General features: G+C 40.8%; 1 protein-coding gene across 4 annotated transcripts in view; it reads left to right on the top strand.

The window, feature by feature from the left end:
- The first annotated feature begins 1,113 nt into the window (after window positions 1–1,113).
- The window catches only part of GRB7 (growth factor receptor bound protein 7), a 40,166-nt gene continuing 19,013 nt past the window's right edge, over window positions 1,114–22,266 (top strand). The window contains exons 1-2 of one of the 4 annotated variants that reach the window (XM_074261396.1): window positions 1,114–1,415; window positions 4,728–4,794. In XM_074261396.1, the coding sequence (XP_074117497.1) occupies window positions 4,752–4,794 (43 nt within the window). In that variant the 5' untranslated portion in view covers window positions 1,114–1,415; window positions 4,728–4,751. Of the gene's footprint in view, window positions 1,416–4,727; window positions 4,795–20,423; window positions 20,559–22,266 lie in introns of those variants that run through there. The other 3 variants (XM_074261395.1, XM_074261397.1, XM_074261394.1) reach the window with 3 other exon arrangements.

The following is a 22,266-nucleotide window of genomic DNA, read 5'->3' on the forward strand; positions in this document are numbered from 1 at the left end:
GCCTGCTCTCTCCCCGTGTGTGAGGCGAGAGCCGAGGCGAGAGCCCAGGCGAGCCCGGCTGAGGAAAGCGGAGCGGGAATCCGGACTGTCCGAAGCGCCTCAGGCCGGCGCTTTATTTGTGGGGAGCACGGAGCCGGTGCTCCCTCGCTGAGCCACTGAGGGGACTTTGAGGGCTGATTTCACGGGCGTTCGTTGGAGTGTGGGGAAGGGAAGTGGGCCGTTTAATGCTGTTCCCCAGTCTTACAAAGACCCTGAAGCCCCGATGTGACTTGCCCGATGTCCCATGGGTAAGACAGACTGACTCCAGATGCACCGCTTTGCCTGCCACGGGCCTCACTCTGGTGACTGGCAGGGCACCGCGGCCGCGGCTCGGAGGCCCTGGGAAGCCGGCCCCTTCACCCTCCTCCCTTCCACACTGGGCAATGACTCCAGCTGTCATACCCGGAGACTTCCTGTGTCATGCCTGGCTCACTTAAAGAGCCTCCCCGGGAGGCTACCGGGGGCCCCTTCTCACAGAGCGTCAGAGGGGCCTGTGAGCCCACCGAGAGTGACCAGCGAGCGCGGGAGCCCAGTGCGGGGCTCTGAGAACTCCCCCGGGGAGCTGGAAGGAAAAGGCGCCGGGAGCCCTCTGGGCCGGCCTCGTGCTAAGCGCTTCCCAGAGGTTACTTTATTTGATCTCCGCAGCTCTCTGCGGTTCTTGTCCTCCGCTCGGCAGCCGGGGGAAGGGCCGAGACCTGAGGCTAGCTTGGACTCGGTGCTTTCTGACTCCGGCCCCGGCACCTGCCCGCTGCGCCGGGGGGCTAAGGTGCCTGAGAGGCTCGGGAAAGTCGGGATGGGGACCGGGCCGAACAGGCCACGGGGGTTGTCAGCCGCCTCCTGGAAGCGAAACCACGTTTGGATTCTGCCCTCTGCCCCAGGGGTGGGACCCGCGCCCCGACCGGACCTCCTGTTGACTGGTTGGCTTCTTAGGGGGAGGGGGGGGAACGGCAAGCTCCTTCCCTCCCGCCTCCTCCAGGAGCCGAGGCCTTAGGTGTCCTTCAGTGTGAGTGGGAGCCGCTGGCTGCTCTGGACACCTGGGCCCTCTCCCTTCCCTCCCCCCCTCCTACACCTAGGGCCCAAAGGCCGGGATTAGAATAACATCAACACTCCCCACCCTAGTGGCCAGAGGAGTATTCTTTTTTCTCCTCCCTCTTCTTCCTGGCCCCGCCTCCACCTTTCCAGTCCCAGTCACTTTACCGCCTTTGCAGCCTTTCCTCCCGGCTCTACCATCCTTCCACCCCCCCTCCCCTGCCAGCACATTTTCTGAAAAGAGAAACCCGGGAATCTGCCCCCAGTGCCCTGGACCCTCAGCTGTCACCGGAAAGAACCAGACAGTGGACCCCAGCATTTGGGCCTCTCATACTGGGGCTTTCCAGGTAGGAGGATAAATACCTATCCAAGACAACAATGTCCACTCGCCCTTACCCCCAGAATCTTTGTACCTGGCTGTGCCAGGGCCCCTTGCGCATGGACATGGTGTCTAGTGGGCAGTACTTTAACTCCATCCCCGGCCCCATAATGGCAGACAGGGATGGAGGAACCTGTGCAGGTGAGAGGGCTGAGGACCCTGCAAAGAGTGCTGGGGAGGGGGGGAGAGGGGAGACACAGGTGGTTAAGGGCAAGGTACGTCCCTCCCCAAATGGATGGCTTCCAAGCCAGGTGCGTACCAATAGCCACGGTCCCGGTAAGGGCTAAACTTCCCGTCTCCTCCTCTGACATACCTGGGAGCGCCCTACTGCCCAGCCCCTTCCTTTGTTCCTGTCCTGTCGGTGGCTTCTCACTCCTGCTCCTTCCCTTTCTCCACACCCCTCCTAAGGGTCCAGTGTGACTTCTCCATCTCTAAAGATTTCTTCTGACTTCTGTGATGAGAATATTTGCCAGCATTTTGTCTGTTGGAGGATGGTGACAATAGGAAATCTTTTTTAATTTGGATGATTTCTGCTTCCCTTGGACAGCCCTTCCCCTTCCCTTCCTAAAAGGAGGATTGGAATAGGGGGGGGGGTTACTGGGAGGTTCAAGCTCCCATTAAAATGGAGGGGTAAGGAGGGAAAGGCAAGAGGTGATGTGGGTGACCCCAGGCCACTGCAAACCTACAGTGAGCTTGCTCTAGTTGGGAGCCCTGGTTGGGATTCTTCAAGATCTGCCTAGAAGAGGATTCTGAAAACTCCATTTGGGGGATCACTATGAGGATTAGGGCACGCTGAATTAGGGTTAGTTTTTGGAGAGAGGAATTGTTTCTCTCCCCAGCTCGATTTTCCTTGCTCAGTGGACTGAGGTAGATGGGTACATTATTCTTCACCTTCCAGCTCTATCTCAACATCTCTCTTGTTGTGGCAGAGAATGGGGGTGGAGGACATGGGGAACTCAACAATAATGCCCCAACAAGAAATTATGGGGCTGAATGTCTGGGTCCCTGCTAGATAGATGAGAGTGGGGCCATTGGGGGTCTAATGCTGCCTTTCCCACTGTGTGATGAAGTAGAAGAGCTCTCTGTACTCAGAAAAGAATGTAGGATAGTTGGGGCCCATTCTTGCTGTAAATTTTCCTCACAGGGAATTTTACTTCCCCTTCTCAGGTGCAGCTTCTCTCAAGACTGAGGATAAGAAATCTGTTCCTTTTGGACTCTGCTTCCTCACCAACTGTCCCCTAACCTCCCCAGAAAATCAGTTTAGGGGATATGGGAGCTATCCCCTCCCTCCCTGGGCAAATAACCTGTAATGATTAACCCTGATCAGATTCTGACCACTTTTGCATATTTTCCAAATTAAACTTTAAAAGAATCCTCCCCCTTCCAGAGGCAGACATACCTTTGTTATGATTTTTTTCTTGTGAATAGTTTCCTCATATCTTTCCACCTGATGCAAAGGTCAGGGTAGATGTCACTCTGGGGTCTCCATAGATCTATTATAGTTACATATCAAAGATTTCCCATTTCTTTCCAAATCTCATTTAAAGGGAGATTCTAGAATTCTCCCAGGGAAGGTTCATTCCCTACAATTGAGTATGCAAGCATAGTAAGGAACACCTTTACCAAATAATCTCTGGATCCTTTTCCATTGTCCAAGTCTACCTCTTCAATCTTCATATAATTTCTTTCAGCGTTTCCCTTGCCTTGCAAACTATCGGAGGCTCACAGACCCCCATTGCCCCACTGATATCTTCCATATTATGGTTAGAATGGGATTTACAATATTTAATATTGTGGCCCCTGAAACCAAAGAGCCTCTCTGCCAGCTTTTGCTAGCCAGGTAGGACAAGTTTCAGGAAGTAAACAAGAACGCTAGGGAGAGAAAGGGGGTGGGGAAGAGAACTTCCGGGGAACTTGGGGTGGGAGGAGAATACTTTGGAGGTACAGAGAGCTTGGTGGAGTTGGGGCCCCTTGGGAGTACGGAAGTGCAGGGATGCCTCTGGGCAAGTCCCCCCTGCTTCTTAACCTTTCCCCTTATACCTCAGAAGCCAGCCTCCATTTGTAGTTTCCAAACCTGTTTGGTTGGTGTGGGCAGACAGATTGACTTTGTCCCCGTGGATCTCTTCTCCTGTCCTATTCACCTCGACTATTTTCCGGTTTTTCCCTCCACTACCATGATCCTGACTTCCTTGTTTCAGAAAGTAGGGGCTTAAAGGGAACAGGGAGGTGGAGAGACAACTGAACCCACATCACCTCTTGCCTTTCCCTTACCCCTCCATTTCATCCCTGTGTCTGGTCCTCTGCCCTTAGGCTGCAAAGTAAAATACTGTATGGTAGGCACAATCATTTCTCTCTTAAAGAGAGGTCCCCACACTACCCTGTTTTTTGGGTCTTGGGTCAGCCTTAGTCCATCCCACCCCCATTTTGATAGAATTATCTTGACCTTTTTGCCCAGCCCCCTCCACAGGGGGGATGTCATTCCATGCTATCTGTGTTCAGGGACTGGGAAGAAGGGGAACAGGTGGGTATGTCGGAGGGCCCTAGGAAAGCTCATCTACATGCCCACCAAAGACACAATGAGATAATACTATCTCCTTTGCCCGGGTTGAAGCTGAAGAAGGACTTCCTAGGGATCTTGGCTGATTGTCAACTCTACTACCCTCATCAACAAAGCTCCCTTCATTGAGTTTGTAGGATGTCTGCATATCATCTATGTTGTTTTGTCTTAGCAACGACCCTCTCCCTGTGTCTTTTGGCTTTTTATGCTATTTCTGGATCTTTTCTCTCTTTGTATCTCTCTAATCTTAGGAGTTCTGAGCCCTTTTTTGTGTGTCATGGACCCTTTTCACAGGCTGGTAAAGTCAATGACCTCCTCAGAAAAAGGTTTTTTAAAAATGGAGGGAAGTGCTAAATTTCATTTTTGTGAAAATAAAGATATCATTGTTTTCCCATCCAAGTCCACAGATCCCCTGAAATCCTTGGATCTCAGGGTAGGACCCCTTTGGTGGTAGGGGTAAGTGAGTTGAAAAGCCCTGTTTCCCTGCCTCAGTGGGCCCTAGGGACAGAGTTGGGAAAGGGTTATCTCAGGTCGAGCTGAGTGTAGGGGGGAGGGGTGTCCTGGGAGGGTGATGGCAGACTAGGAGGCCAGGAGACCTGTGGGGTGTGAGGGAATCAGGTTCCCTAGGAGCGGGGTGGAGTGAGGAGGGGAGGGAAGGCTGGGCTTGACAGGGCTGGGCCAAGGCAGAGGCAGAGTGGGGCATCGGAGACTTTCTGTACACAGTGCAGGGAGCTGAGAAGACAGCATATGGAGGCACTGGGATCCCCTTCTGAAGCTGGGCGTGTTCCAGGTGGGTCTCTAGGCAGGAGGCAGGGAAGAAAGCATTTGGGGTTCCCCATCAGGGATGGCCCTATGGGTAGTTGGGAGATTAGGTGTCTGGAAAAGACACAAGATGGGGACCAGAAGGGGGGCTACTGGCTTTGGATGGGAATGGCTCAGTGCCACCTCTTTCACTTAATATACAGTTTCCCCTTGACCTTTATCTGCCCCTCCCCCCTTGTTTTGTATGATTTGGACTGGGGTGCCAGGAGGAGGTTGTTTGTGTTTCTCCAAAGCCAGGAAGTTGTGAGGATGACTCAAGGTTGAGTGGAGAGCCCCAGGCATCTCTACCTCCCCAACCCCTCCCTGACTCACCTGCCACTTCTGTCTCCCTCCTCCCTCTCCTTTCCCCAAATCCCCTCTGCTGGACCTACACCCCCTCAGGACTAGCTATGCTTGTTTTTTCCGTTCCCTGCCTTGCCCCTTTCTTCTTCCCCACTGCTCAATGTCCACCCCCACCCCACTCCCTGGGGAACCAAAGGGGAGGGCATCTAGGAAATCAAAATAAGTTGTCGTCTCAGTCCCTGCTACCTACAGGTGGTATCTGACAGGACTGGACCGGCTGTGCCAGTCTCAGAGGTGCCTCTTGGGCAGAATTCAGTTTTTGCTGCTCATGTTGACGATGCCAGGCAAGCAAGATGGGTACAGTGGGGGTGGCAGGGGCTGATAATCTGGTGTTGGTGTTGGTTGCTGACAGATGGCAGTATGGGTAGGTGTTCACCTTGTCAGAGCTAAGAGAGAGAGAGAGACAGAGGCAGCCAGTCAGCGGCAACTGGTTCCATAGACCAGGTAAGGTGGGCTTTGGTCATCCTCATTTGTGTTGGGTTAAGGGGAAGAGAGCCTTCACAACCAGGTAAGATGGGCCCTGTATTATAGCAGGCTATAGGATAGAGTGTTCCAGGGGTTCCTTCTCAAGGGAAAAGGACAGATGAGGTGGGTTCCTGCTGCTCTCTCTCACTCCCTCAGTCACAAGTTCCATGGTGCTTCAGGGAAATACCTCCTTGGGCTGATAGTAGCTATCTGTTTCAATGAGGGTCTCTTGACTTGATTTCAAAATGTTTTATCTCAATGTCCCCCTTTTCCCCTCTTGCCTATGGGCTGAACTTACCTGCCTGGTCTCCTGCTATACATTCCCCCTCCCCCCAATTAAGTCATGAGCTCCTTCCATGCACGTCACTGGCAGGTGTTGCCACAACATGCCTCTGGCATCTAGGCCCCTGCCTGGTACCTGGAAAGGTGGCCTGCCAAAACCCAGAGTAGAGCAGGGTTGGAAGGGCCCTCAGGCCTGCGGAGGAAACCCTGCCCTGTTTGCTTTTTTTTTTTGTCAGTCTCAGGGGTACCTCCCTCCTAGGAATGGCACTAAGGGTGGGTGGGGTAGTGATGGTGAAAAAAGAGAGACAGAGAAGGGAGAAGCTTCCACCCTACCCCAGGCATCTTAAGGAGGTGATTGACTGGGGGGTGCTTGAGGCTGAGAGAAGGGACCCCTGGATTACAGAATCCTGAGACTGGAGGGACCTCTGAAACTTGCCCATACCTGCGCAGGATGGATGCCACATCCCAGGCAAAAGATTATCTAGCCAACATTTAAAGACTTATGCCGATGAATGAATGAGTGAATGATTGCCAAAACTCTTAAGTGCTGCTGTGTTCTAAGCCTTGTTACTGGGAGGGAGGTAGCACATTTTACCTTTGGACAGATCTAATTTTAAATAACTTCTTCCTTGTTGTTGCTCAGTCTGTCCAACTCTCCGTGATCCCATTTAGGGTTTTCCTAGCAAACACACTGGAGAGGTTGGCCATTTCTTTCTCCAGATCATTTTACAGAGGAGGAAACTGAGGCAAACAGGATTAAACAGCTTGCCTCCAGGGTCACAATTCAACTTGGTTCTTTCTGACTCCAGGCCTAGCACTCTAGTCCCTGTATCAATTCGATGCTCAACTTTTTTCTTATATATAGTTAAAATCTGTCTCTTGACAATGTCTATCCATGGTCCCTCTAGGGGCAAACAGAACAAATCAAATTTCATTAGACAAGAAAACTGTCTTTCAGAATAATAACAATAATAATAGCATTTATACAGCATTTGAAGATTTGCAAGGAAATTTAAAAATGTTATCTCATTTTATCCTCATAACAACCCTGAAAGGTAGGTGCTATTATTTTCCCCATTTTACAGATGAAAAATTTGAGGCACAGAGAGATTAAGTAATTTGTGAAGGGTCACACTGCTATTATTTGAGGATATTTCAGTCTTCTAAGTATCCTGTATTCCAAGTTAAATATCTTTAACTCCTTCAGAGTCAGTATAATGTAGACATCTTGTCTCAAAATCTGGGAATACTGGGCCTTTAACCTTGCCTCTCTCTGTGTGATCATGGGCAAGTCAGTTCACCACTTAGTGTTCCCAGAAATTCTCCTGGAGTCTGTCCTGGCAGAAAAGATGCTAATCTGTATTGGTGAGGGGTTTTTCTCATTTTCCTCACTAGGGAGTTTCCCACACATACCACTGAAATGACAGATCTAGTCTTAAACTCTAATTCCTTCAACTAATCCTTCTAATCTAAGGTTTACCCTCCAGACCCCTTATGCATTCTAACTTGTCACTATGTTTCCAACCTGACCCGTACTATGTACTGATTATCTTGGAACTGTATTAACGTCCTTGTTCTGCACATTTTATTTCTAGTAACATACTTCAACATTACATCAACAATTATTAACCATCATGTCTTAGGACCATGGATGGAGAGGTGGTTAGTCATCTAACCCAGTGGAGCAAACATTTATTAAGTACCTACAATGTGTTTAATAGGTACCAAATGTACAAAGACTAAGTTAAAAAAACAGCTTTTGCTCCCTGGTTTACAATCATTTGATAGGAATAAAAAGCCAACAGATAAATAAATAAATATAATCATTTGAGGAGGAGGGAGAGATATTAACGATTAGGGAAATCGGGAAAGGTTGCCTATAGCAGATGGCATGTGAGCTGCACCTTGAGAGAAGCTAGAGATTTTCTGAGAGGCCAAGGAGAGACTAAATTCCTGACATTCTATACATTTGCACCAGGTACAACCTGTACAAAGTAACAGAGGTGGGAGATAAATTCTTGAGTTTGAAGAAAAGTAAGTGGGCCAGTTTGGCTAGGTCATAGAATTTTGAAGGGTATTTATGTTCTGGAAGGGTAGGCTAGAGTTATATCAGAAAGGTCCTTAAATGCCTAGCTGAAGAATTTGTATTTTATGCTGAAGGTAACAGGGAGCCACTGATTATTCTTGAACAGTGAAGTTTTTGTTTTAGGAAGAACAAAAGCACAAAAGATTATTTGGGTAGCTCTTGTGGAAGTATTAGAGAGGGAAAGGAGTGGAAGCTGAGACCAATAAGTAGGCTAATGCACTACTAGGTGAGAATTGATTCAGTCCTGAGCTGGGGTCATAGCCCTGTGAGTAGAGAGAAAGGGACATATACAAAAGATGTTGTAGAGATAAGACTGACAGAACTTGGTGATTAATTGTATGCTAGGAAGAAGAGTCAAGAATGATTTCAAGTTGTAAACCTGGATGACTGAAAGGTTTCTTTATTGGAATAGTATTGGAAAAAATGGAACACAGTCTAGAAAAAAAATACATGTAGACCAGCTTTTTATATAATGTTGATAAATTCCAAGTGAAATGTAGATTATTTAAATGAGGAGACTGATGTCTAAAGAGGTTCCATACTGTTCATTCATTGAACTTGCTTTTCATGAAAACCCCAAGATTTTTTCTGTACTAACCCTCTAGGTTTATCTTTCAATCCTATATTTATGTATATGTTTAGTATGGTGTACCCTTTCTCCCCTAGTAAGGTCTCTACTTTGCTTTATGCATGTGTATAAAGTTCAAATCTAGGTGAGCCTGACTTCCCAAAAAAGGGTTTGGGCTCTTTTTAAATCACTCTTTGACTCTTTGTACCCTTTAGGAAAAAATAACTTGAAGCTTAGGGTTTGGTTCTGCTCCCAAAGGGAGTACTGGAAAGGTACTTGATGTACACTGTAAAACTTGTATAGGACAGCTATTTATTTTCTCTACACAGAGCTATGCTTAATAAACAAAATGTCTGAAAGTAGGAATTGACAGGAAAAAAAAAACTGAAACAAGTAGCACAGTAGCAAAATTATTATCTACTTTTCTGAGAGGTTGATACTTAAAACATTAAGACATGATGCATTTTGTAGTACTGTCAAATATATATTTTATGCTGGTTCTGCACTGGTGGAACAATTCCCTTCAGATCCATGTTTTCTGACAAACAAGATCTGAACTTGGACTCATCTTCCTTTTGGTAGTCATCTTCTTTAAGGAACAATGTAGTGAATGTGTTTGTCATGTTCTATAGTGTAGTAAGAACTATTTGAGGAAAACTATACCCAATCTTGAGAACTCACAGAGTTATCTCCAAGGCTGGACATGTCCATCTGAAGATTACTATGTTAGGGGAAGGAATCACAAAGCAAGAAAGGCCTAGTTTCTAGCTATCACATGGGAGCAGTCACTGTGCTTCCCCTACCCAAGCCATCCTTCATAGGAAGTCCCAGTTTCATGATGTTACTCAGAGAATTAAGGAAGAAAGATCCAGAGAACAGAGTCCCTTTTTGAGGTCTACTGAATGGACCATTGGCCATTCTATCAGCTTTAGTTCCTAAAATTCTGTTTTAGCCTCCTCTCATCAACTTCTGTGGGATAGGTGATTCAGGAACCACTCAGGGTTCACCTCATCAGTTCACAGTAAGCCACATTTATCCCTGAAAATAGGAACACAAATATACCCTCCATGGGACAGCTCCTATAGACTCAAATCTGCTCCATAGAGTTCAATGCCTACTACACTTGGGTATTTGGTTTAAAACAAAACAACTCTCAAATATAGGATTTTACATTTATTCCTGCTTGATTTTATTTTTATCAGATAAGGCCTCCCCATTGTACCTTGCCAATATGAAAAATCTTTCTGGGTTTTGACTTTATTATCCATCATACTATGTATTCAGCTTTATCTATAAGTTTAATAATTATACCATCTATGCCTTCATTCAGCTCAGGAATTAAAAATGTTAAACAGCCCAGACCCAAAGATAAGATGATTGGGCATTCTATCTCTCTGTAGGTGGACTTCTAGCCATCCTTTGAGGCACCTAGATAGATATGGAAGTAGAAAGAGCTCTGTTGCTAGAGTCAGGAAGACTTGGGGTCAAATACAGGCTCAGACACTATCTTTGTGACCTTGGACAAGCCACTTGACCCTGGGCTTTTCCCATTGTAAAATAGGAAAAATCTACTCTTAGATTGTTGTGAGGATCAAATGAAATAATATTTGTAATTTTATTGTTGTTCAATCATTTCACTTGTATCTGACTCTTTGTGATTGCATTTGGAATTTTCTTGGCAAAGATACTGGAGTGGTTTGCCATTTCCTTCTCCAACTTATTTTACAGATGAGGAAACTGAGGTAAACAGGGTTAAGTGACTTGCACAGAATCACACAGCTAGTAGGTATCTGAAGTTGGATTTGAACTCAGGAAGATGAGTTTTTCTGACTCTAGGCCTAGCTCTCTATCTACTTTGGCCACCTACTATTTGTAATGTATTTAGTAAAGTGCCGGACACATAACAGGGCTTAATACATGTTTATTCTGTTCCCATCTGGTCATTTATCCTATTCCAAGTCCACTGAACTGTTCTGTTATCTAAGTCAATAAGCATTTATCAAGCTCTTGTGAGATACCAGGTGCAGCATTAAGCTCTGGAGATAAAAATACTAGCAAAAAAGAGAATCTCTTCTTTTTATCTAGTCTTCTTTTAATTTTGTTGGCTAGGATAGTGTGAAAAACTTTAATTGCATTGATGCTCTATCTAAGGCATTCAACCAATCTACCAACCTGGTACAAAAAATGTAAATGAATTGCCTTGAGTGAAGTTATTTGGGTGTGGCCTGCTTTGATGAACTCATGCTGGCTCTTCATAATAACAGTACCTACCTTCCCAGGGTTGTTTTGAGGATCAAATGAGATAATAATCGTAAAGTGCTTATAGCACAGTGCCTCCACATAGTAAGCATTATAATAAATGTTAGCTATTAACATTATTACCAGTAATCATTGCTTCCTTTTCCAAGAACTCAGAAACCATAATAGATTCGAGAATTTCCCCAAGAATTTAAGTTGAACTTGCTTCTGATTCTATAGTTGTGAAGAAACTACTTTCTTCTATTAAAAAAGTTGACATTAACCTATCTTCGTTTATGCTACTCTTCTGTTTTCTACTCTTTTATTTTAAACATATTAAATCTATTGCTATATTTTGTTTCAGTAAGACAACCCCTCCCCAAGGAATTAGTCATTAGCACTGAGGACATATATTTCATTTAATTTTACAGCTTTGTTCTAACTACAAAGAATAGAGTTCTCTTGAGTCTTTGTAGAGATAAGGACCAAACCTGTGACTTAATTGACTAAAGAAAACTCCTAGATGAGGAAATTCCCTTTACCAATCCAGATCTATACCTTCTTTTGAAATTTCATACTTACAAATGTGGAAATATGTTTTAAAAGTTTGCATATGTTTAATCTATATCTGATTACTGATTTGGGGGAGGTGGAGAGATAAAGGATGAAGGGAGAAAAATGATTGTTATAAACTACCTTCACATGTGATTGGAAAAATAAAATACTGTTGAAGAAAAAAAAAAAAAAGAAATTTATAGTCTTAGAGAGCTGCTTAGATCAATGAGATCTGTCCAGAGTCTCTAGCTAATGTGTCTTAGGGATTGACAAATGACTTGCCCAGAGTCACACAGCTAATCAATATCTGAAATCATATTTGAACTCAGATACTCCAAACTCCAGGTCTGGCACATAGTAGGTGCTTGATAAATGTTTATTGATTGATTGATCATCATTCCTTATGGCCCAGTATTATCCCATTACATTCCCAAGCCACATTTATGTCAGCTGTTCAGTTGTTGTTGCACATTTATTGTTTCTGGGTTTTCATAGTCACAAATAATGCTTCCATGAACATTTTTAAAAATACAAATGTATCTTTTCTTGTTGTCAATAACCTCTTTGGGATATAGTCCCAGCAGTAGAATCTCTGGGTCAAAGGATATAAACAATTTAGTAACATTGCTTGTGTAATTCTAAATCATTTTTTCATATGATTGAATTAATTTACAAACTCTACCAGTAGTGAATTAATGTGTCTTTTAGTATCTCTGCTACCTCAGGAATTTAATTATGTATTTTCTGATTCATGATGATTTAAATTATTTAGAATTTTTTTAGATGTCTATTAAAAATGTCTTCATCCTAATAATATGTTTCTATGTCCTTTGACAACTTGTCTATTGGAGAATGGTTCTTAATATCACAAAATTATATCAATTTTCTACAAATATTTAAAAAATAAGTATTCAATGTAAGGTTGTTTCTAGTCCATATATTTTCTTATGATTCTAGCTGCATTGATTTTATTTGTGTAAATTACTCATTTTATATAATTGAGATTTTCTGTTTTGTCTTCCTTGATCTTTCTATTTATTTGGTTAGAGATTATTTTCCTATTTATAATTGTAAATGATAAAATGTCGCATTCTCCTTTTTTAATGAGATGATTTAAAAATATATTTAGACTACTTATCTATTTTCTCTAACAAATTTTGTCAATGAAAGAATATCTTCTCCCATAGTTTGTGCTTTACGATTTATGGAACAATTGACTTCTGTGTGCTTTTATTTCTTCTGATTCTTCTCTTCTTTAATCTGTTTTACTCATCTACCTTTTAATTTCTTATCTAGGGACAGATGATGTTGATAATTACTGCTTTGTAGTGTATTTTGAAGTTTGGGAGTGCCAGATCCTCCTCCTTCCTACTTATTTTCATTATGTCTCTTGATATTCCTGATCTTTTATTATTCTAAATGAGTTATTTTTGTTATTCTGCCTAATTGTATATAACATCTCCTTGGTAATTCATTATCTTGTCTTTCTATCTTTTGTTTATATAAATACCCAGAAATTGACATTTTACTCTGAGAACTACTTAAACTTTATCCCACAATTTAAAAAATTTTTTTATTTTTAATTTTAATTTTTTAAATTTTATAATTATAATTTTTTGATAGTATATATGCATGAGTAATTTTTTTATAACATTATCCCTTGTATTCATTTTTCCAAATTATCCCCTCCCTTCCTCTACTCCCTCCCCTAGATGACAGGTAATCCCATACATTTTACATGTGTTACAGTATAACCTAGATACAATATATGTGTGTAAATACCATTTTCTTGTTGCACGTTAAGTATTAGATTCCGAAGGTATAAGTAACCTGGGTAGATAGACAGTAGTGCTAACAATTTACATTCACTTCCCAGTGTTCCTTCTCTGGGTGTAGTTATTTCTATCCATCATTGATCAGCTGGAAGTGAGTTGGATCTTCTTTATGTTGAAGATTTCCACTTCCATCAGAATACATCCTCATACAACATTGAAGTGTGCAGCGATCTTCTGGTTTTGCTCATTTCACTTAGCATCAGTTCGTGTAAGTCTCTCCAAACCTTTCTGAATTCATTCTGCTGGTCATTTCTTACAGAGCAATAATATTCCATAGCCTTCATATACCATAATTTACCCAACCATTCTCCAATTGATGGACATCCATTCATCTTCCAGTTTCTAGCCACTATGAAAAGGGCTGCCACAAATATTTTGGCACAAACAGGTCCCTTTCCCCTCTTTAGTATTTCTTTGGGATATAAGCCCAATAACAGCACTGCTGGATCAAAGGGTATGCACAGTTTGATAACTTTTTTGGCATAGTTCCAAATTGCTCTCCATAATGGCCATATTCTTTCACAGCTCCACCAACAATGCATCAGTGTTCCAGTTTTCCCACATTCCCTCCACCATTTATCATTATTTGTTCCTGTCATCTTAACCAATCTGACAGATCCCACAAATTTTAATGTATTGTTCAATTGTAATAATTTTCTCTAATATAATTATTGTTTCTATGATTATTCTTTGGTCTATAATTATTTAATATAATATTATTTTAAATTTATCTTTAGGCTTATTTCCTTTGCTCATATTCTTTTTTAATTAGAGTTACTATGTTATGATCTATAAAGAATGCATTGACTATTTCTTCCTTTATACATTTATTGAAGAATTCTTTTTATCCTAGCATGTGATCAGTTTCTGTAAAGGTGCCACAATGCATACAAATTGGTGTATTCCTTAAAAGAGCCATTCAATAATCTTCAAAGACATTTAATGACTATGTTTTGTTTTTAAAATATGTTCTTCAAATCCTTATTTTTTCTTATCTTCCTGTTAGATTTTGTCTTGATTTGAAATCACCTATAATATCTTCCTATTTTTTATTTTATTTTATTTTATTTTTTTGAGGCTGGGGTTAAGTGACTTGCCCAGGGTCACACAGCTAGGAAGTGTTAAGTGTCTGAGACCAGATTTGAACTCTGGTCCTCCTGAATTCAAGGCTCTATCCACTGTGCCACCTAGCTGCCCCATATCTTCCTATCAAAGGTTAAAAATTTAGTTAACTTTTCTTTAAAGTGTTATCAGTTTGTCATTTTTATTTGTGTCCAATGCTTTGTGATCCCATTTGAAATTTTCTTGGCGAAGATATTGGAGTGGTTTGCCATTTTCTTCTCCAGCTCATTTTACAGATGAGAAACTGAGGCAAACCGGGTTACGTGACTTGCCCAATCTCTGTCTGAGGCCAAATTTGAATTCAGGTATTCCTGATTCCAGGCTCAATGCTTTATCTACCACATGGCTGCCCTTCTTTAAAGTACTGAGCTACTGCTATACCATTTGATACATACATATTTGATATTAATTTCATTTTATTTATCTATAGTGCCTTCAAGAAAAATGTATTTTCTTTGCTTATATCTCTATTCTTGCCTGAGAACATAATTGGGGTTATTTGTACTATAATAGTAGTGTAAGCTTAGTATAGTTTGTGGGTATGGGGTTCAGGGTACTGATAAATGTTTAACAACCATTTTTATGAAAAAAGTACTACATACTTTCAGTTTCATCAGAGTTATTAACATTTTCTTCATCATTTTCTTAAATCTAGGCAATTAAAAAAAACCCTATTACACCAATCTTTTATTTGTACTTTACTGTTTTATAAGGTATAAAAAGTGCTTACACTGAAAATTTAACAATTTTCAGCTCTAGCCCAGCCCTATGGGTATCCCAGGTAACAGTTGAGGTAACAGTTGCAGTAACTATAGCAAGCCCACTTCAGGTTCCTTCCTTCCTTTCTCTAAGCCTTCAGAAAAGATGTGTCATTTTATCTTTAACCTATAAAGCGATGTAATTGATAGTTTTGCCCACCAGGAGGCGGGACATTGCCCTAGCCAGCCATCCAGTGGTCCCTTCTTCCATGTATTAAAAGTTCCTTTCTTTCTGCATGAGCAAACAGCCCAACACCTACCAAGTTTCCACCTTTAACTCTTATTAGATGTGTAATTATGGGCAAATTATTTAACATCTTTGAGCCTGAGTTTACTAATCTGTACCATTTGCTAGTAATAACTATGGCTGTCTTCATAGAGTAAATTATGAATGTGGAAGAGACAGGTGCTCTTGCTAGTAAATAAAGAGCCCTTGGGGTCAAGAAGACCTGAATCCATGCACTGCTTCTGACACATTCTGGCTGTGGGACTTTGGGTAATTCACTTTAACTCTTTGTGGTCCTGAACAGATGGATATTTGCATTGCATAGTTCTCACTGGCAGTTCCGTACACAGTTGTACATTTATGTATTATGATATTAAAGAAAAGTTCTGATTCGCTCCTATAAATGACGCTCTCAAGCTCAATTAAAAAAGTAAAAGTAAAAAGTTTTAATCAAACAAGACAAAGTACAATTTAGATTTACACAACAAAACAAATAGAAATAAGAACAATTGACAACATGACAATTATAGCAGATAGAGGAAGAGAATACATCACCAATTCAAGGGAACCTCAAAAACTCAAATGGCTGGGAGTCCTGTTTCAGCCTCAATCAACTTGAATTGTGCAAAGATTTTTCCGGGCGAAGCGTCCTCCCCACGAATGAGACTCAGTGAAGATGTAAGATTCTCAATCTTATATACCTCTCTTAAACAAAGAGGGCTTTCAGCCAAGAAGTCTGGCACGTATACATGTGTAGAAATACGTGACCTTCTAGTATTTTGACTTACTCCATATATTATCTTGACATCTATAAAAATACATGATCATCTGGTGTTTTGACCCATTCTATATTGTCTATACCTTGACGTATTTCCTTATCAATCAGGGAGGAAGCCAACCGCCCTAAGCATAGACATTCCCAGGAATGGCTAGTTCCTGGTATCTATTGTCAAGGACATATAGAGTTCATGGAATGGTCAAATTCCCATAATTTAGAAGCTCAGGCCTGTTAGATTTGAGTGAGCTTACAATTCTAATATGAAATTTTAATTTCTTATTCATTATCTTATAGGGCTCCTGTAATGGTCAAATGAGATGGTGTGCATATGTGTGCGTATACATGGAATGAGCTTTTATTACATCTCTTCTACTACATGCCAGTCACTGCATACTGGGAATATAAATACAAGCAATAAAGACAGTATCTGCCCTCAAAGAACTTACATGATGAAAGATAATTTTAAAAATTAATAGTATTTTGGTTTTTTAAATTACATGTAAAGACAGTTTTCAGCATGCATTTTTCAAATTAATTAATTACATTAATTTTTACAAAAAAAATTTATGCATAGGTAATTTTCCAGCATTGACAATTGCAAAACCCTTTGTTTCAACGTTTCCCCTCCTTCCCCCACCCCTTCCCCCCAGATGGCTGGTTGACCAATACATCAGCATGCATTTTTGAAAGATTTTGCGTTCCAAATTTTTCTCACTCTCTCCCTTTTCCCTTCCCCAAGATGGCAAGCAATATGACATAGGTTATACATGTATGATCATGTAAAACATGTTTCCATGTTTATCATGCTATGAAAGAAGAAATAGAACAAAAGGAAAAAAAAACCATGAAAAAAAGTGAAAATAGTGTGCTTTGATCTGCATTCAGACTCCCATAAATTATTTTTTCTGGATGTGGATAACATTTTCCACATTTTTGGAATTTCTTGGATCATTGTATTGCTGAGAAGACCTAAGCATATTGTAGCTGATCATCATATAATGTTGCCCTATATATAGTGTTTTGGTCCTGCTCACTTCACCCAGCATTAGTTCATTTAAGTCTAATAATTCTTAAAAGATAATTCTTAAAAGGGGACTAGAAAGGGAGAAGCATATGCACCCTAGTTTGAGGCAGTAGAAATTATATGTAGCCCCACCAAGCCTACTATGTTACTAGTTCTGGGCTATTTTCATGACTTGCCACTGTCTGCATCTCCTACTTCTCACTCCTTTCCACCTCTTGCTGGGAGAACAGTAATTCAAATCAACACTACCATTCCTAAAATGAACATAGCAGTTAATTGCCCTATGACTCCATTTACTGTCCCTCTGACTTCCCTTATCACCACTCTCCGGTATATGTGCCTTTACTTATTAGAATATAAGCTCCTTGAGAGCAGAAACCAGCTTGCTTTTTTGTATTTTTATTACCAGAGTGTCTGGTATGTAGTAAGTGCTTAATAAATTTTTTTTTTCATTCAAAGAACTTGACCTGGGTTCTATATGTATATAGGATGGCACTCTTTTAAAAATATTAAAGCTTTTTATTTACAAAACATATGTAGTGTATATGTAAAACATATGTATATAATTTTTCAACATTGTCCCTTGAAAAACCTTGTGTTCCGAGGAATGACAGTTTCTAGTTTTAGTGTTCCCATCCCCCTCTCGTCTGGGAAAGTGCCTAGCTCAGTTTCAACTCTTTACATTCATGACTCACAGGAAAGAAACTTTCCAGTAACCACATATTTATTAAATAGTAAGGTAAAAAAAAGAAATTGTCACGAGTTTCACTCCAAACCTCTTCAAACCTCTTCCTGATTACCTTCCTACTTGTTTGGGGTTCCCAGGGAACAGTCTTACACCTGTTCCTGAAGGTCATGAACTACTTTTAGGGATGAGTCTAAGATTTCTCATGGGGCAGCAATTATGAGCATGGGAAAGCAAAGAGAAGTGTTCAGTACACAGCAGACTCTTAATAGAGCTTGTTGACTTGACTTGAAGCACAGGAAGTCTTTGGAATTTGGAGGAATCCCCTAACTTCTTACCAGCAGCTCTCAATTTGGATGGGACTTGGCTTAGGTTGGATTGCTTTGCCTCCCGGTCTGATCCACCCTCCTGTTTCCCTGTGATCCCACAGAGAAGGGCAACATTCTAGTAGTTGATAGGCTGGAAGCTCCAGGCCACTGATAGCGTGGGTTTTTAATAGTATCCAATGGATTTCATGGAATCTGAAAACTTCATTTGGAAGAGAACTACATCTTTACTTTTACCTACCAACCTTTTACAGAAAGTTAGCATTTCCTTCAATTATTTACACACTTTATTCTGAAAAGTCCATAGATTTCCCCAGATTGCCAAAAAAGTCAATGACACACATGAAAAAGGATAAGAACGCTATACTTGAGATTTCTTTGTCCTTATTTCCAAAAGGCTGCTAGATTTTTCTCAGTCTTTGACTGCTGTGCCCAGCAAGGGAGCATCCAACAGTCCCAGTTCTTTAGTATCAGTTATTACTCGCCTACCTGGTATGCTGTTGGCCAAGTCTCACTTGTCAGTAGCCAAATGAAGCCCCAGTTAATCAACAAACATTTTTAAAACCCTTATAGTAAGCCAGGCACTGCATTAGGTGCTGGGGATTCAAATTCATTCAAAGAATGAAATAGGTACTTCAAATGGCTAAGAAATGTAGCTCAAATTCCTGAGGCAAATAGGAGGAAAAGATTTGCTAGTCTGGTACAGCCATGTCCTGCCTTGTCATTGCTCAGTCATCTCCACTGTCGCCCTGCCACAGAATGGCTTCTCACTGTCTGAGAATTCTCTAAAGAGATTGGGGGCAGGGGTGGTAAGTGAGGGACTAATCTACTCCTCTCTGATGGAGGAAAAAACAACAACATGGTGATAAGCCAAAGTGATACTCCAAAAGGCTGCTGCTTTGGATCCTGGAGGAAATATGATAGTCTAGAACTGACAAAAGGACCTTCTATGGATGTGGTATCCATGGCATGGCTACTCTAGCTTACGGACAAGATGTGCTATTCTAAGGTCTCATTTTAACTTTTGGCTTTGAGTGTGTTTCTTATATAGAGAGTAGATGGTTGGGTTTTTCTTATACGTTCTGCCACCTTCCTCTGTTTTACAGGTACCTTCTTTTAAAGTATTCTACTTTTAAAGTATTAAAACTTTACTGATAATAAATTTTTTCAAACCTTTTTAAAAAAATAATGGTTAAATTCATGAATTTTCTCACTCTACCCCTTGTGTTTTAATGATCTTTACCTATCATCTCCATTGAAAATAAGAAATGTCAAATTCTCCTCCTCCTTTTTTCTCTAGGATACCTTTGCCCAAACAAGCCCAGAGCTTGGCTCTCTTTTTCCTTCAATGAGTCTTAGACAAGATGAGGCTCCCGAAGGAACAATTGTTTTTGCTCTAATTTTTAGGATCTAAGCACTATTAGCTGTTCAAACTTGTTTACCTTTCTTAAGTTTCTTTTGTTTATATCTTAAAATCTTACTCCAGCCTTGGTCTTCTCAATATGAATGCTTGAAAATCATCAATTCTTTTTTCTATAGGATTAATTTCCTTCCTTTTCTCCTTCCTATCGAGGTTAAGTGACTTGCCCAGGGTCACACAGCTAGGAAGTGTTAAGTGTCTCAGAGCAGATTTGAATTCAGGGCCTCCTGACTTCAAGGTTGGTGCTCTATCCACTGCACCATTTAGCTTCCCTGATGACTACATTTCTTGAATTGTATTTTTTTTTTTTGTCTTGACTTGTGGATTTTTTTTTCTTTTGGTAATAGTCAAATGATATGAATCTACACAATGTCCATGTCAAAAATTCATGTCTCTTCAACTCTGAGATACCACTACACACCTGTCAGATTGGCTAAGATGACAGGAATAAATAATGATGAATGTTGGAGGGGCTGTGGGAAAACTGGGACACTGATGCATTGTTGGTGAAGTTGTGAAAGAATCCAACCTTTCTGGAGAGCAATCTGGAATTATGCCCAAAAAGTTGCCAAAATGTGCATACCCTTTGACCCAGCAGTGCTACTACTGGGCTTATATCCCAAAGAAATACTAAAGAAGGGAAAGGGACCTGTATATTCCCAAATGTTTGTGGCAGCCCTTTTAGTAGTGGCTAGAAACTGGAAAATGAATGGATGTCCATCAATTGGAGAATGGTTGGGTAAATTATGGTATATGAAGGTTATGGAATATTATTTTTCTGTAAGAAAGGACCAACAGGATGAATACAGAGAGGCTTGGAGAGACTTACATCAACTGATGCTGAGTGAAACGAGCAGAACCAGAAGATCATTATACACTTCAACAATGATACTGTATGAGGATGTATTCTGATGGAAGTGGATATCTTCAACATAGAGAAGAGCTAATCCAATTCCAATTGATCAGTGATGGACAGAATCAGCTACACCCAGAAAAGGAACACTGGGAAATGAGTATAAACTGTGAGCATTTTTTTTTTGTTTCTCTTCCCAGATTATTTTTACCTTCCGAATACAATTCTTCCTTTGCAATAACAACAACAAAATTTGGTTCTGCACACATATATTGTACCTACGATATACTATAAGATATTTAATATGTATGGGAATGCCTGCCATCCAAGAGAGGGGGTGGAGGGAAGGAGGGGAAAAATTCAGAACAGAAGGGAGTACAAGGGAAAATGTTGTAAAAAAAATTACCTATGCATATGTATTGTCAAAAAATGTTATAATTATAAAAATTAATAAAAAAATTCATGTCTCTTTCTGTACCTAAAGTCCATGACCTTCTAGGAGATGTGTAATGTGCTTCATACAGGTTTCTCTGAGACATGGCTGATCATTGCTTTGATGGCATTCTTAAGTTTTTCAAAGTCATTTTTCTTTACAATGTTATTGCCCTCTTATAAACTGACCTCTTGGTTCTGCTCACTTCACTCAATATCAGTTCATACTACCCAGGATTCTCTGAAATCCTTCCTTTCACTGTTTCTTACAGAACAATAATATTTCAGAACATTTATATAACAGTTTGTTCAGCCATTTGACCTGTGGATTCTATTGATCCACACTTTGTCCTCTAGTTTTAGTACTTGCAAGCAATTTTTTTTTATTGCCTCCTGAAATGTGCTTATCAGGTGTCTCTTTTTTGTTGTTATATTTTCTGAGTCAATTATTCTTAGATTATTTCTTTCTCAGCTTTGTTTTTCAATTGCTAGCTTTTTTTTTGATGTTTTATTACGTGTTCTTCCACATATCTTATCTTTTGTCTTTGATTCATTCTGTTCCATCTCAAATTCACACCTATCCTTTCCCCTCCTACAATATGCACCTCCCCCACTATTCCAAATCTGCCTGCCTTTTCCATTGTGTCTTTTGAAGTTCTCACTACAGATTAACAAATTTCCTTCCTTCCTTTTTTTTTTTTTCCAAACAACTCCTCCTTCCATCTTTTAGGACTCATTGACACCTCACTCAATTCAGATGATGCACCATTTTTGGCTATCCTTTCTAGTCCTCCTTATGTAGTTTCTCATACCCTCTGACTCACAGGACCTCATAGGAGAGAAAGAATATTCCTTGTTCTTTATTCAAGTGTTTGACCATCCCTATATATAATTGAGATGGAAAGATAGACTAGGACATGGAAATTCAGGAGACTGACATTTCCAGACTCTCTCTTTACCACTCTAAAACTTCACAATATCCAAATTTATACAGAACTCAAATCCTGGTGGTTGTTACCTACCAGTTCCCAGGTCATTTTTCTTCTTCTCTCAGTGAGTTCAGTGTCTGACTTATATTCCCCTTTCCATTCTAATTCTTGGTGCCATAATTTTGTTGCTACTGTTGAGTTTCAGTTGTGTCCAATTCTCTGTGACCCTATTTTGGGATTTTCTTGTCAGAGATGTTGGAGTGATTTTTCATTCTTCAACTCATTTTACAGATGAGAAATCTGAGGTAGAGTTGAATGACTTGTTCAGGATCACACAGCTGGTAAGCATCTGAGATTGGATTTGAATTCAGATTATCCTGATTCCAAGGCAATCACACGACCCACTAGCTGTTCTTCTTTCATACTTGGACTTCAATATGCATGTTGATATTCTCTCAAATACCCCCAAATTTCTAGTTTGTTAATCTACTAAATCTCCATGAAGTACTCCTCTTT

This window comes from Sminthopsis crassicaudata, chromosome 4, assembly GCF_048593235.1.
Source record: "Sminthopsis crassicaudata isolate SCR6 chromosome 4, ASM4859323v1, whole genome shotgun sequence".
NCBI classification, from domain to species: Eukaryota; Metazoa; Chordata; class Mammalia; order Dasyuromorphia; family Dasyuridae; genus Sminthopsis; species Sminthopsis crassicaudata.